This window comes from Pipistrellus kuhlii, unplaced genomic scaffold (genome assembly GCF_014108245.1).
Source record: "Pipistrellus kuhlii isolate mPipKuh1 unplaced genomic scaffold, mPipKuh1.p scaffold_m20_p_15, whole genome shotgun sequence".
Taxonomy (NCBI): domain Eukaryota; kingdom Metazoa; phylum Chordata; class Mammalia; order Chiroptera; family Vespertilionidae; genus Pipistrellus; species Pipistrellus kuhlii.
The window spans coordinates 44853091-44867011 of record NW_023425460.1 but is presented as its reverse complement, the minus strand read 5'-3'; the positions used below and the strand labels follow the sequence as shown (position 1 = coordinate 44867011).

General features: G+C 59.1%; 1 protein-coding gene across 18 annotated transcripts in view; it reads right to left on the bottom strand.

Annotated features, from left to right (window-relative positions):
• Positions 1-13299, bottom strand: part of EBF3 (EBF transcription factor 3) — a 112169-nt gene extending 98870 nt beyond the window's left edge. For 10 of the 18 annotated variants that reach the window (XM_036439305.2, XM_036439306.2, XM_036439311.2 and 7 more), the window contains exons 1-6: positions 12645-13298; positions 12401-12557; positions 12053-12116; positions 11265-11320; positions 8245-8318; positions 6554-6622 (exon numbers count right to left, since the gene is read on the bottom strand). In XM_036439305.2, coding sequence (XP_036295198.1) covers positions 6554-6622; positions 8245-8318; positions 11265-11320; positions 12053-12116; positions 12401-12557; positions 12645-12778 — 554 coding nt within the window. In that variant the 5' untranslated portion in view covers positions 12779-13298. Of the gene's footprint in view, positions 1-6553; positions 6623-8244; positions 8319-11264; positions 11321-12052; positions 12117-12400; positions 12558-12644 lie in introns of all 18 variants that reach the window. The other 8 variants (XM_036439303.2, XM_045582184.1, XM_045582183.1 and 5 more) reach the window with 2 other exon arrangements.
• Positions 13300-13921: the final 622 nt, after the last annotated feature.

Genomic DNA, 13921 nt, shown 5'->3' with positions numbered 1-13921 from the left:
ATGTCGCGGCGTGAGTGATACCAGCAGAGCGCCTCATTAGGTGGCGTGTGGACCACAAACATTTTGGGGAGATCCGCCCGGAAGATAAACAGACAGAGGTGCCCGTGTGCTGGGCGGGCGGCGGGAATGGTTCTCATTCTCCCCGCGTGCGCGCTGCCCGGGACAGGGTAAGCTCCGAGAGTCTCCCACTTCCTGTGCCCCTGCTTGTCCAGCACTTCCTGCCTGCCTCGACCATCTCCATCACGAGACCCTGGAATTTATTCCTTTTTTTTTTTTTTTTAATCTCCTCCAACGGGCCTCCTGTTGCCACTGCTCGTTTGAATTCCGATCCACGACTCGCCGTCTTTGAAAAGTCCCCAAAACATAGGACAGCACCGGGCGAGCCCCCAGCCAGGACCCCGGTCCCGGGGTGCATGCCCTGAGCAGCTCTGCCTGGCCAGCTCCCCGCCCCCCCAATCCTGGGGGCGGAGGGGGCGGCCCGGCCAGCCCCAATTATCTCCGGGGGCACGGAGAGTAATTACCCGCTTCCTGTAAGCATGCGTACCAGAGCCCGGCGTTTGGGCGGCTTTCCATAAGGTAATCCAATTCATCCCGGCCCTCCTAACGCAATTACGGGCCCTGGCAATATCTTCGCTCTTCACCTGATAAGGCCGCCGCAGAGGCGCGGGATGGCTTGCGTCAACATCCCTCCCGGACGATAGCTTCTGACAGCCCGGCTCCCGGCCTCCCCCGCCCCCCCCCCCCCATGGGCTCCCGTGCACAGCGGCTATGGGGAGGCAGCCATCGGAGCGCTGCCCAGTGTGGTGGAAGTCATTAGGGGTGTGTGGCTTGTTCTGAGAGCCAGCCGTGCACCGGCCTGGCGACCATAAATCTCTGCAGGCCTCCGAGGCCTGGAGCAGAGAGAGGGGCAGGCTCCGGCCTGCTGGTGGCCGTGGCAGCCACCCTACGCCTGGCCACACATTGCCGGGGGCGGGGCCACACTAGCTGTGGCGTGCACACACACACACACACACACACACACACACAGGGACGTGGCCTGGGTGACGGGGCTGCAGGGGAGGAATTGCGACCAGGTGGGCACTGTGTCTGGGGGTCTCCCCGCTTCCAGGAAAGCCTGGCACCCTGACTCCACCGTGCAGCTCTTCCTTTTCTGTTTATTTCCCCAAGTTTATGGGGGGAGAAAAAATGGCTGGAGGATGAATGAGCGCGGTGAACTTTTCGCCTCTCCCCACCGGCTGCCAGGGAATCAAACAGCCATTCACACCTGAGCACGGCGCCAGCGGGGCCGGTGCCAGGCAAAATCAGATTCTTTGGAGCCACGGCCATTCATCCGCGGTGCGCGTCCCGATTGCCAAGCCTCCAGCCAGTGTTCCCCCTCCACTGGAGTTCCCGGAGCATTGAACCAGACCCCGGACCGGGGAGGGCCCCCGACGCACGGCCAGCACCGGGAGGGGGGCCCCGGGGTGCCCAGGCCTCGCGCCCGGTAATTACATTCACATCTTCAGGGAAACCGAGAAGGATAAAATTAACACCAAACGACGCTGTTTTCATGGCGCCGTGCTGTCGCAGAAGAAGTTAATAAACAGTCCCCGTTTTGCAGGTTATCCAAACGCTGCCGAATAGGAGGGAAGAAAAAAAAAAAAAAAAACCTTGGATCGCTAAATGGTGTGTAATTAAAATTATTTTTAAAATCCTCCTTGACAGGCCGGGGCTTAGCCAAAATGTAAATGACATTAAAGAAGACAATGAATTTAATTTTATTTAATGTCCCTTTTTGCAGATCCTCATTTGCATAGCGTTTTTAACAAAAGCGCTGACCTTATAAACGCTGGCATTTGTACAGCTCCCTCGGAGTGGGGCTTAATCACGCGCGCAAAGCCGCGGGGGAGGGAGGGCACGCTAAGTTCTGGGCGCGGAGATGGAGTGGAAGGAAAACACGGGGACTGGTCAAATGTTTATCCTCCCCGCCTCCGAAAACAGCCTGACAAGAAGATGGAAGGGGCTGGGGAATAGCCCGGTGCTGTTTGTAAGGCTCGGTAATAATCATACATAATCGTTTGGAAATATAGCTAATAAAAAATATAATGAGTGTTCAGCAAAATCGGCATTAGGCCCAAATTACAGGATATTAATACTTGAACAGGTGCAGAAAGGCGCTTTAAATGAGGTAAATGAATAAAGCGTCCCAGAGCACAACTGTGTGTGCTGACAAAAGTCAATGCCATGAATAATTCAGCGGGAGGACTGCCAGCAAAGGTCGCTCTCTGTGACCTTTGTGACAGGAAGTGAAAGGAAACACTGTTGACTCAAAAAAAAAAAAAAAAAGGAGGAAAGAAAGAAAGAAAGAAACACTCTGATGGGTGTTCAGCTACCGTTCTGCAGTCGTTTTAAAGGTGTAAACTTCGAACTCGTAAATGGATGGGGGGGGGGGGGCGGTGTGGTGCCTGGTTAGAATGCTCGGGGCCTGGGCAGGGGACGGAGGACAACGTGAAATCGCAGACAATGAGAGGTTAAGTCAATAATATTTTTTCTGCAACCCCCGTGTCAGTTGTGTATAAAAATCTGAGGTCAGCTGAAAAGTATTTTCAGAGCCCACAGGGTTGAGATTTTGTAACAGCTGTGAAATATGACAAAACTTTGCTTCGCTCCCCACCTCCCCGCCCCCCGCCCCCCACCCCAGCCCCGGCCAGCGAGAGCTATTCCAAACTCCGTATGAAAGAAAATGGGATAAACAGATGTCTGGCTCCCAGACAGCAGAGTGGGACAGACTTGGAATGATAAGTCTCCCCAACTCCACGGACCGATGCCAGGTTCGCCGGGAGGGGCCGCCGCTGCCACGGAGATGCCAGCGCGTGGGACGCCGGAGACCGTGCCATCTGGAAGCGCCCCGCCGAGCACGCTCCCTCCGGGCTCTGCACGGGGGGCCCCACGCACACCCCGGCCGCTCGGAGGTCCCCGCACCCAGCTCCTGCCGCCCGGGGTCTGCCCGGACCCGGAGCTCCGGGCCCCATGCGGCCGGGCGGGGACGGGGTCAGAGCGCACGCCTCCCGGGCTTGTCCGCTGGGCCTCAGGCGACACCCCGGGACGGGATGGCAGGGGAGGACGACAGCCAAAGTGTGGTTCTGGTTTAGCAGCTACACCGACATCCTGTAATCATTCACAGCCTTTGGAATGCACGGGTGAGACGGGAGAGATTCATCTGTTCGTGGCTGGGCTGTGCGGACAATGGGTGTTCCTAATGAAGACCATCTGCTTTTGTGTTTTCCCAGAAAACATTATTCCACGAGGAAAGCGATACCCCGGCCTCTGCAGAATACCGTAAAGCATTACGTGTGCGTGTGTGCGCGTGTGTGCGCATGTGTGTGCATATGTGTGTGTGCACGCACACATATACGTGCACATGCATGTGTGTGGGATGTGCACATCACACACACACACACACACACGCACGCACACACACACATACGCTCTCCCACCCCCCCTCTCCTGGCTCTGCAGGTCACCGCAGCCACATACATGCTTTCCACCGCAGTAGCTCCTCGCGGCTGTGCCTTCGCTTTACAGCGTCACGTTTCCCCTTCCCCGGGCGCCGCGGCGCTCCCGCCCTCCGCAGCAGAGTTACATCTGCGGGCGTAAACGGCGGCTTCCCCCGCATCGTTTTACGAGGAAGAGCACGGGGAGGGTGCGTCCCACCTTCACAAGAAGGGGGTTTCGTCGTGCACCCTCACGTGTTTCCCCTCTTTTCCCGCCGCCCGGGAGCCTAACGCTTCTGAGAGATGGCCGGGCTGGGTGGTGTAATTAATTGATGGAAGGCGCCCGCGTCCACAGAACGCGGTGTGCCTGCCGGAGCCGGGAGCCGGTGTCCGCGTGGGTTGGCGGGGACGCGGGCCCATTGATCTCCATTCAGGTTGGAGTTATTGCTTTATGTCCTCGGGACACAGGCCTGATCTGGATGGGAGCGGCTGAGTGTGGCCAAAGGCCGCCCGGAGTATCTAATTCTTTCCTAAGCCAACTAACCGCGGAATAACAGACAGCGCCGGTGGGGGCAGGGGGCGGGCTCCCCGGCCGGCACGGGGTTCTAGTCCGCGGCCCTCCCTCCGGGGGCAACGCAGGCTGGAAGCTCGAGTTTTCGGAGGCAGAAACGATGATCATTATGAAACTGAAACACAGCTCAGCTGCGAACGGCTGCCTCTCGCAGGAGACAGCCTCCTCCCACAGGCATGTTTCTCCCTCTGATTCCCACGACGTGCCTCCCTCCGTAAACACGGCATCCTTCACGTGCCCCCCAGCACCGTGCCTCGCACGCGGGAGGCTGTGCCAATAACGGCGATCATCACACGCCGACTGACACCGAGCCACAGGATGTGCACCGTCTTTTGTCGTCAGAAGTGACAGCTCTTCTCTGAGAACGGTGAAAACACGCACATCCTATCTGTCACCCCGTAAAGCCGCCCTCGCCCTCCTCCGCCATCCCGCACGTGGGAGGTGATTAAAATTCCTATAAAATTGTCCTATCTCTGAATTTAGGAGCAGAGCAAGTTTTCATCAATAATTAAGATCTCCAAAGCACCCATGCCAGGCGATCCTCCTTATTCAAATAAACTTGGTGTAAGCCCATGAGCTACATGTTTTTGCGTGTGTTTCCCCCTCCTCTCCCGCTCCTGGCATCTCAAGCGATCGCCCGGGTCAGAGAGGTATCAGTCATCTCAGCACATATTTTAATTAACCGGAGAGATAAGGAGGCATTCACTCAGACAAGATATTCGCGAGTCTATTTCCACACGTGCGGGAAAAGACCTATTCCCAGCCCCTGATAAAAACCGAGCATGAGAGGTTCTGCTGCATCAGAGCATCCACACGTGACGGACTGCCACGCACACCCCAACGGCGCCCAAAACACTGGTGGAGTCCTCACGACCCCTGGGTCACTGAACACCTCACAACGTGAAACGGAGAAGCCAGATTCTTTCTCTAGACGCACAGATACCGCCCGCAGAAGCCAGCTCAGTCAGGAGACCCTCCCCAGCGCTGCGAGAAGAGCAGACACACGCTGCCTTCGCGAGCATCCGACAGTCAGGAACGCCGCCCGGAGCGGCTCCCTCTCTCCCAGCCAATCACAGGAAACACGGTAAAGCCCGCCCGGGACCACCGCGCCGAGGAGGACAAGCACGGCGCGACTGATTCCCGCGGCTGGAGTCGGACCAAGGGTGGGACTCGCTCTGGCCGCCTGAGTGACGGCCACAACTGGCCCCCGCTATTTGATTACTAATCAGAGCCGTCCCTTCTGTCAGATACCGCGCATTCCCCGCTAAGCACACAGCCAGCCCAGCTCGTTCCACCCAGGCACGGCTCTCCGCCGGAGGCCCAGATTTCCTCCGGCTTAACTCGGGGAGTTTTCCGGGTTTAATTTTTCAGACGCTGGACAGCCAAAGTTCACGATCAAAACGATAACTTTGTCCTGAGAGCTGTTGAAACCCAACCCCTCTTCAGCGCGGCCTAGCCCTCTGCCTCACAACACTGCAGTCCTGTGTGCACGTCCAGCATGTATTCAGTGTGGGTACCAGTTGCAAAAACACCCAGCCCCTCGCACCCCGGGCCTCTGGCTGTGGCTCCCCATTGTTGGGAGAGAAAAAGCCCCCCTCCTCCCGGGCACAGACACCCAGAGATGGGAGGCGGGGGGAGGGGGGGCGCGCGAGAGGGGGGTGCTTCGGGGGAGGGGGGGTGTGTATTTGTTGTTTCAACCAGAGCGACAGCAAACGCACATTAACACCATTAAGGCCGATGATTAGTAGCTTTGAGGGATGCACTGTGGCCCGGGGAACATGACAGATAGCAAGAAGAAGAGCAGCGAACGAACGTAAAGAATGCATACAGCTCATCCAGTGACGGATATTAATGCTGGAAAACGTAACCAGCATGTGCAATTAGTTTCAATTATAACAACTTTGGTTTGTTAGTTACATATTTGCTACTTGACATAAAACGACAGCCGCAATTGGGAAAAAATTAGGAGACATTTTGCAACTAATTGAGAGCAGATTAAATTCATTCTAACACTGGGCAACCATTACCACAGGAACACACCACCCAAGTCTCCGCTCCGGCTATCATCCGAGATTTAAAAAAAAAAAACAACAACATACACACACACAATAATAATAATAATGCAAAACTGAGAGACTTGTTAACAAATTAGCAAAAGGCGCTTTATGACATTTTTTTGGGTTGAAAGCCAGACGCTCTCTAGGCATAAAGTGCTCCTCACAGCGAGCGCGGTGGCAGGCGACACTGCTTCCCTTGACAACTCCAAGCAATTACCGAATCCCCACTGAGCCAGCCTCCAGGTTTCCAAGTCAACCCACCTGTGCACAGAACGCACACGGACAACAAACACCGCAGCCCCAGCCCCAGCCCTAGCCGCAGCCCCGCGGGGGGGGGGGGGGGGGGGGGGGCCTGCAAAGCCAGCAAGGCTGGGCTGGGCTGGGCTGGGCTGGGCTGGGGCTGGGGCTGCCGTTTTGTTTGGGAAAAAAAGAAATGAAGAAGCCATCCTTACCTGTCAATGATGACGGGGTCGGAGGGGGTCTCATTCCTGTTGCCACAACTTTTCTTGTCGCAGCACCGGCTGTGGAGGGATGGCAAACAGGCGCTTTAACAGGCGTGTCATCCTTGCATGCCCGACTCTCGTAATTTTCTTTTTCTTTTCCTTTTTTTTTTTTTTAAGTCTGACAGTCAAGCAGCTGGAGTCGGCAAACTAAGTCACCCTGCCCAGGCCGATATGGGCGATTCTAAAGCCCGCGGGGTTCACGTGCTCTGTGGCTAAACTTAGGGTGTAAGTTTCTACCGGAAGGAAGGAAGGGGCAGCCGGGGGACATAGCTGCTCCTTAGGCGGAGGGTGGCAGGGCTGCCCTGGAAATTGTGATGCTAAAATATGGAAAACATGTTGTGGTGTTTGTCTTTGCAGTGAACTGAGGAGAAGGGGAGGCGAGAGGCTTGGGAATAACTTTTCACAGCTTCGGCTTTTGTTTACCTCTAATTGTCAAGCTGTTATTTCTGGGAAAGAGGCAAGATGCCACCTTCCACGATATTTCTTGGGGGCATTTATTAATTATAGCCACAAAAGCACATCTCCATCGATCAGCAACTCCCATTGTCCCTCCTCTTAAGCCCACCTCAACTCTGTTATGGAAACTTTAATTAAAGCAGAAATGAAACAAAAATGTTATGCTTCTTGCATTTTAAAAAAGCATACTTGTATAATGGTTACATGTCTAAATTAACTAAATTAACACCATATGGTAGGCAAAGTATATAAAGCCTTTTAAAGCTGACAGCTAAAGTGATTAAAGAAAGTCTACAGTCTTCCACTTAGAGCTTAAATCACATCTGTGCGCTTTCTATGTTAATTGCAGTACATGCAGAAGTGGATAATAAAGAAATTCCACTTTATTGGTTGTAATTTATATTTATTACCTGATATGAGAAAAAGTCAGCTTTTGTATATTAGTGCCGTAACAATATGTCTGCTCGGGAATGGCATGTCGGCAGCCGGCAGCCGGCACCGTAGCCAGGCAGAGCCTGCCCCGCAGAGTCGGCGGCCCGCTACTGTCGCCGGCTCGCGGGTCCTTGTTACTCCTCACCAGCCTCGACATTTCACAAGCCCCGCGCACAAAGTCAACGGTGCATTTTTTCTGTTTGCCGCGGAGGGGTGACACTCGGGACAAGAAGCGGGAGGGGGATGGCTCCAGTGACAGGGATCTGGGGAAGCGCAGCCTAACAGCCAAGGGAAGGGCACCTGGCTGCCACAGGGAGAGGTTAACTGACAGACTCCCAGCCCCACGCTCACAGGCTCGGCTCTGAAACAAGCACAGTTTCCTTTTATTAAGACCAGCCGCCAGCACGGCTCAGGACCCCACTGCTGCCTGGGAGGGATCCCCAACTCCTCCGCTCTGAGGACCCCGGCATCGCCAGGACCCCTCTGCGTGTCTGATATCGCAGCGGCGTGGCCAACGCAGGCATCAGCTCTGCGGAGCCGCCAGCCAGCTGCGGGGACCGCTGTGGGGAAATGAGCCCGGCTCCTGGGCTGCGGCTTGCGGCCAGCCGGTTACATTTCAATCGAACCCCATCCCCGAGCCCAGCCCAGTGGAGGCGCCAGGGCTGCGCATCCTTTGTGGCTGCAGCTGGCGCCGAGGCTGCCCGCCCGCCCGCCCGCCCGCCCGCAGCTCCCGTTCGTCCGCCACCGCTCACCTGCACATGATCTCGTGGGTCAGGAGCACACGGCACATCTCCGGGTTCTTGTCCTGGCCCTCGTAGACGATGGCCTGCGCGGGGACATGCAGAGGCGGGCGTTACACGGCGCCCTCCAGGCCCGGCGGGCGGGCAGGTGCACAGGGGGCCAGGGGAGGCAGCGCGGCCCACCCATGCCACCCTCCGGGCGGGTCACCCAGAGGGAGGCTCAGCCAAGGCGGCCTTCTCTCTCCCGGGCGCCCTCCAGGCCGGCTCGGGCTTTCACCTCCAGAGGATTTCAGTCTCCTGGGCGGGGGCGAGGCCAGGATGCAGGGAGCTGAGGCACATGAGTCCAGGCACCCCAGGCTCCCAGCCCCTCGGCTACCACCCGCAGGGCTGCTGGGCGCGTCCTGGGGCCATTGTCTACATCGAATCCCAAAGTGTGTGCTGGAAGAGGCCGCTGACAGCACGCTGTGACTAAAGCAGGGCGAGCAGGCTGGGGCAGCCATTTGGCCGTAGCCCCTTGCACTCCCTGGCTCGGGCAAGGAGGGCGCCCAGCCGAGCCCCGAGTTCAAACCCCGGTTCCTGAGGTGGGCCTCCCGCCGGTCCGGTCCGGTTCGCCCCGCCGGGCGCTGCACGCCGCGGGCAGCCCGGGGACCGGGAAGCTGCAGCTTCACGTGGCCGCGCGGCCCAGGCCTCCCGGACTCCCGGCAGGAGGGCTCCCAGCCCCGGCGCCCGGCCGGCGCGGCCACGTGCTCCTTCCTCACAGGCTGGTATTTGGAAATAGGGCGCTAATGGCCAATCTGGTGTTTATTTTGAAACTGCTAACAATGATTTTTCTCGGGGAAGAAGGCAGTGCCGGCACACACACGCTCGGGTGGGTTTTGAGCAGAGGCTCCGCCAGATGGTGCGCAGCCCTAGGTGCGCTCACCACGGCGCTCACCAGCTCCGCCCGCCGGGAACCCGAGCCGGCCGCCGCGCCAGCCGCCCGGCCCCACAGCCACCCGCAGCGAGGGGGGAGGAAGGGGGAAAGAAAAGAAGGGGGAAAAGGCCACCGGAGGAGGGGCAGAGGGCAGAGGGGGGGCAGGAGCCGCCAGTTCCCGGCTGAAAATTCCACGGAAAGGGGAGGGGAGCCCCCTCTCCAGCTCCCGCCGCCCCCTCTCCACCCCCCAATTATCTGGAAATTACTTCCAACCTCCTCGGGCACTCCTGACTCTCTCCGCCACTTCCAGGCGGACAAAGCCCTTTCCCGGGGAAACCGGCTTCCCTCCGGGAGGAGGGCATGGTCCCGGAGCAGCTCTCCCCCGCCTCCCTGGACCCGGCTCCAAACCGCGGTGCCACCCCAGGCCCGCGGGCCGCGGGGCGGGCAGCCGGGCACCGGCTCTGCCTCCGGAGCGCGCTGCCGGTCCGGGGACGGGGCCCCGCGTTTGTATCTGATTTATTTTTTATTTTGTAGCTCACACAGAAATCCATAAACTGTCGGTTCAGCACCATTGACTCTTTGATCAGTTACTGGGCCATTTCTTTCCTTTTCTTCCCCCCCTCCATCCCGGCCGGGGAGAGGCGATGAAATGCCTGCATGTGCAGCCCTGTTTCTCCTGCAAAAGTCTACGGCTAAACGAACAATAAAAGTGTCCTTGGAGCCGGCCTTCTGCTCCAGGCACCAACAGGGGAACCTGGGGGTGGATGCCTGCAGCCCCGCTGCCCCTGCCTCCCTCCGCAGCGTGCTCTGCGAGCAGCAGCCCTGCCTGCAAAGAAAGAAAAGCTTCCTGTCCGCAGCCACAGCCCCTCTGCTCCAGGCTCCCGCCTCTGAGGGAGACCCTGACCGCGCCGCCGCCTCAAAAAGAGCGAAGTTTACCACCAGGTCTGTGTGTACGCTCAGAGAAAACCGCACTGCGTTACATGAACATCTAGCAGGCGGGCTGCCCGGGAGGGACAAACTTTCTACCGGGGGAGTGAGATCAGCAAACTAATCGCCCAGCGGAGCGGGAGGCTGCGGCAGCCGGGAGCTTCCCCTGGCTCGCATTCTTCCAGCCCGCGTCAGGAACCGAGGCTCCACTTTCGTTTCCCAGCCCGAAGCCCAGCCTGGAACTGTATTTCAAATCCATCTGTGCCAAGTGGGTTTAATTTACACGTCGCACCTGCCCCTCCCCCAGCCTCTGTTTTTTAAGAATAAAGGGGGGGGGGGCGGGTTCTTTAAAACAACCGAACAACAACGCGGCCACCGGGCACAGCCCCAGCCAGAAACCGCACCAAATCCGAAAGCGAGGAAGCGCCTGTCTGCACTCAATGGCGTTCCCGAGAGCCAATAGTTATCCTCGGAAAAGTTGACCAAGACAGGTTAAATAATTTAATAAGGAACTGCCTGTAATTATGTTATTTACAAGGTATGACAGAGGGCGGGGGCAGGAGCCAGCGCGGCTCTGCAGAGCCATGGGCGGGTTTGAGTGACCCCTGGAGCTCGGAGTTTGAATTATGGAGATGGGGGGCCGAGAGGTGAAGATGGGCTAGAGGAGAACAAGGTGACTTTTCACCCCGACACATTTAACTTTTAAATTCAAATAAACGTCTCCTGTTACTAGACCGTCACGCTGGAAAGGAGGAAAAAAAGGGACTCATCAAGCCCCACGCACTGGGCTTCGGAAAGGAAAGGAGCTCATCGCCACGGTGTTAGGGGGGGAAATCAATGAAATGATTCCAAGGAGAGGGGAAAAAAAACACTCCCACGTTAAAAAACACACGGAAAGGGGCTTCTTGAAGATCCTCCTGTCACGTGTGAATTACCATAATGAATTAAGAGAGAACCTGAATCCCATCACAAGCCACGTAACAAAGCCTATCTGTCCAATTGTACTGACAACCCTAAACTATTTCACCAATTGTTCCACATATTCCAGTAAACACGGGATTCTCATTAGCATGGCGAGGACGCCTAGTGAGAAACAAAAACACACGGGCCCATTTGTCAGGGAGCTGTCTCTGAAACCCAGGACTAGACAGTGGAGCAGTGAAAACTCATGCAAACGCTTAAACTTTCTCACCTGCTTGGTCATGGAATCTATGAGGCGAACGTACAGATCCTGCTCCGTTCTCACTCCTGCAAAAGAGAGAGACAGACAGACAGAGAGAGGTGCCCATCAGTTTAGCAAGGGCACCGGGCACAGGAAGTTCAGGGCTCAGGGACTGCAGCCCCGTGATGCAGCAAAACTTCAGGCTTGGCCTTTTAAAAGGCAAGAAAGAAAACCCCAACACTCCTCGCTCTTTCTTTTCTTTCCTTTTCCTAAGTAAGAACCGTGGGGCTCTCAGGGTTTGCTTTCCTTGAAAGGGGGAAGCAATGTGCCCCGCCGAGCGCAGGCCTGGCTGCCATGCCCACAGGCCCATGTGGTCATTTATTTTTAGAAAACAGAAAGCAAGATATGGAAACAGAGTCTGAACTCTTTCTAAATGTCTCTCGAGGATTTTTCTTTTCTTTTTAAAGAATCGGGAGCCCCGGGAAAGGAAGTTATGCTCTCTCTGGGCTTCACCACCAGGGCCACCCCCACCTCAATAATGAACATTAATTTGCAAAATTGGAAAAAGTCACTTAGAAGTGATGTTCAGCCAGAGCGCCTCAATCGATCCGCTTTTTACTTTCTACTTCGTGCCCTACCGGTTAATCATGTGAAGTGCCATCGACTTATCGATCGTTTATGTTTTGTTTTCCTTCTATGCCATGCGAAGATTCCGTGTTTACATCCATGTCATTTTAATCTCAAAATCTTTATGTCCTTTTAGCATCCCGGGCAAGGAGAGCCGGGGAAGCCAGGGAAGCCGGGCAGCGGCCACTCACCATTGCTGTACAGGAGCTGCAGCTTGTAGTGGATGCCATTGTTGGTTTTCTCGTTGTTGGGCTCCTGGAAGGAACGACACGTAATTGCATTTAAGTAGCGGGTCGGCGCCTGCAGCGGCCACCGCGCTCGGTCCCCTTTGCACCACCGAGGCCCCCGGCCTCACGCAGCGCGGGGCTCGGAGCGGCGCGGTGATGTCACTGTCCGGCGAAGCGGCCCCGCGGAGTCCGGGGGCGCCCGGGAGCCGCCTGGCCCACCGTCCCCGCCGCCGCCGAGGGGGGCTCTCCGCGGCCCCCGCGCCCGGAGAGAAAGCCGGACGGAGGAGGGAGCGATCGCGCGCCCGCACTTACTTTCTCTTTCTCCACGAAGTCCACGAAGGCGGTCCGCTCGATCTCCACCGGCTGGCCCTGCCGGTCGTAGAGCGCCAGCACGAAGTGGAAGAAGTTGGACTTGCGGAGGTTGGAGGGCGGCTGCTTCTCGAAGTGCGCGCGCGCCAGCCCCACGCCGCTGCGGGAGGAGAGGGAGGGCGGCCGGTGAGCGGCGGGAGGGCGCGGGGCCGGGGCCGGGGCGCGCGCGGGGCCGGCCGGTACGTACCTCTGGGCGGCCGTGTTGGCGTCCACCACGCCCGCCGTGTGCATCCAGGAGCGCACCGGGTTCATGCCGCTGCCCAGCGGCTCCTCCTTCATGGTGGTGCCTCCGCGCGGAAGGTTCTCCTGGATCCCGAACATGAACCCTGCTGGCGGCGGCCGCGGCGCCCGGCCGGCCCACGGCGCTCCCCGGAGCAGCGGCGGCGGCGGCGGCGCTCGGGGCTCGGCGCTCGGCGGCGGCGGCAGCGTCCGCCCTGGCCGCGCTGGCCCTGCTCGCTCGGCGCCCGCGGAGGGTCCGGCCCGCCGCCGCCGGCTTCAGCCCGTGCTCCCGGGCAGGCGCCGCATGCACCGGCGGCCGGCGCTCCGGACGGCCGGGGGGGCGGAGGGGGCGCGGGGGCGGCGGCGGCACCGGCGGCGGCGGCGCCCGGAGAAGCGGGCGGAGGAGGACGGGACCGCGGCCGCGGCGGCGGCTGCTGTTGTTGTTGTTGTTTGCAGGCGATCAACGTGGTGTCATCCTCGCCGGGCGGGCGGCGGCCGCGGCGCAGGCAGGACCGGGACCGGCGGGGGCGTCCGCTGCTGGCGGGCCCGCCTGCTCCAAAGACAAATAAGCGGCGCTGAGAGCAGCCGGGCGCAGTCCCGGGCGCGGGCGGGCGGCGGGCGGCGGGCGGGGCGCGGGATGCGGCGGGGCCCGGAGCGGCGCGCGCAGCGGACGGAGGCGCACAAAACTCAGCCCTCTCTCTCCCCGAGGAATGGACCCTTTCCCGGGAGCCAAAACTCGAAGCCCCCGGGAGCGGCGCTGTCAGAGGGTGACGTCGGGGGGCGGCGCCTGCACCATATATGGCAGCGGCCGCCCCTCGCCGCGCCCCCGCCGCCGCCGCCGCGCTCGCCGACTGACTGCCTGACGGCGGGCGCCGCGAGCCGGCCCGAGCCCCGCGAGCCCCGCGAGCCCCGCCGCGCCGAGCGCCGCCGAGCGCCACCCAGCGCCGCGGCCGCCCCCGGGCTAAGCGCCCTGGCTCCCGGCGCCCGCCCGCGCGCAGCCGGGAAGGTCCCGCTCGCCCAAATACATCTCCACATGAAACCACCACCGACCAGTGCACGATGGCAGCTTGTGTGTCCTCCCCCCCCCCATACCTCCTCCCCAATTCAGAGAGACGGTCCAGACACGGTGGCCAGGAAGGGTACCATGCCGAGGCGCCCCGAGATGTCCAAACGCATGCAATCCATGCAATGCATGCAATCAATGCAGGGGGCCCGAGGAGGAGAGGGAGCGGGCAGAGGAGGCCC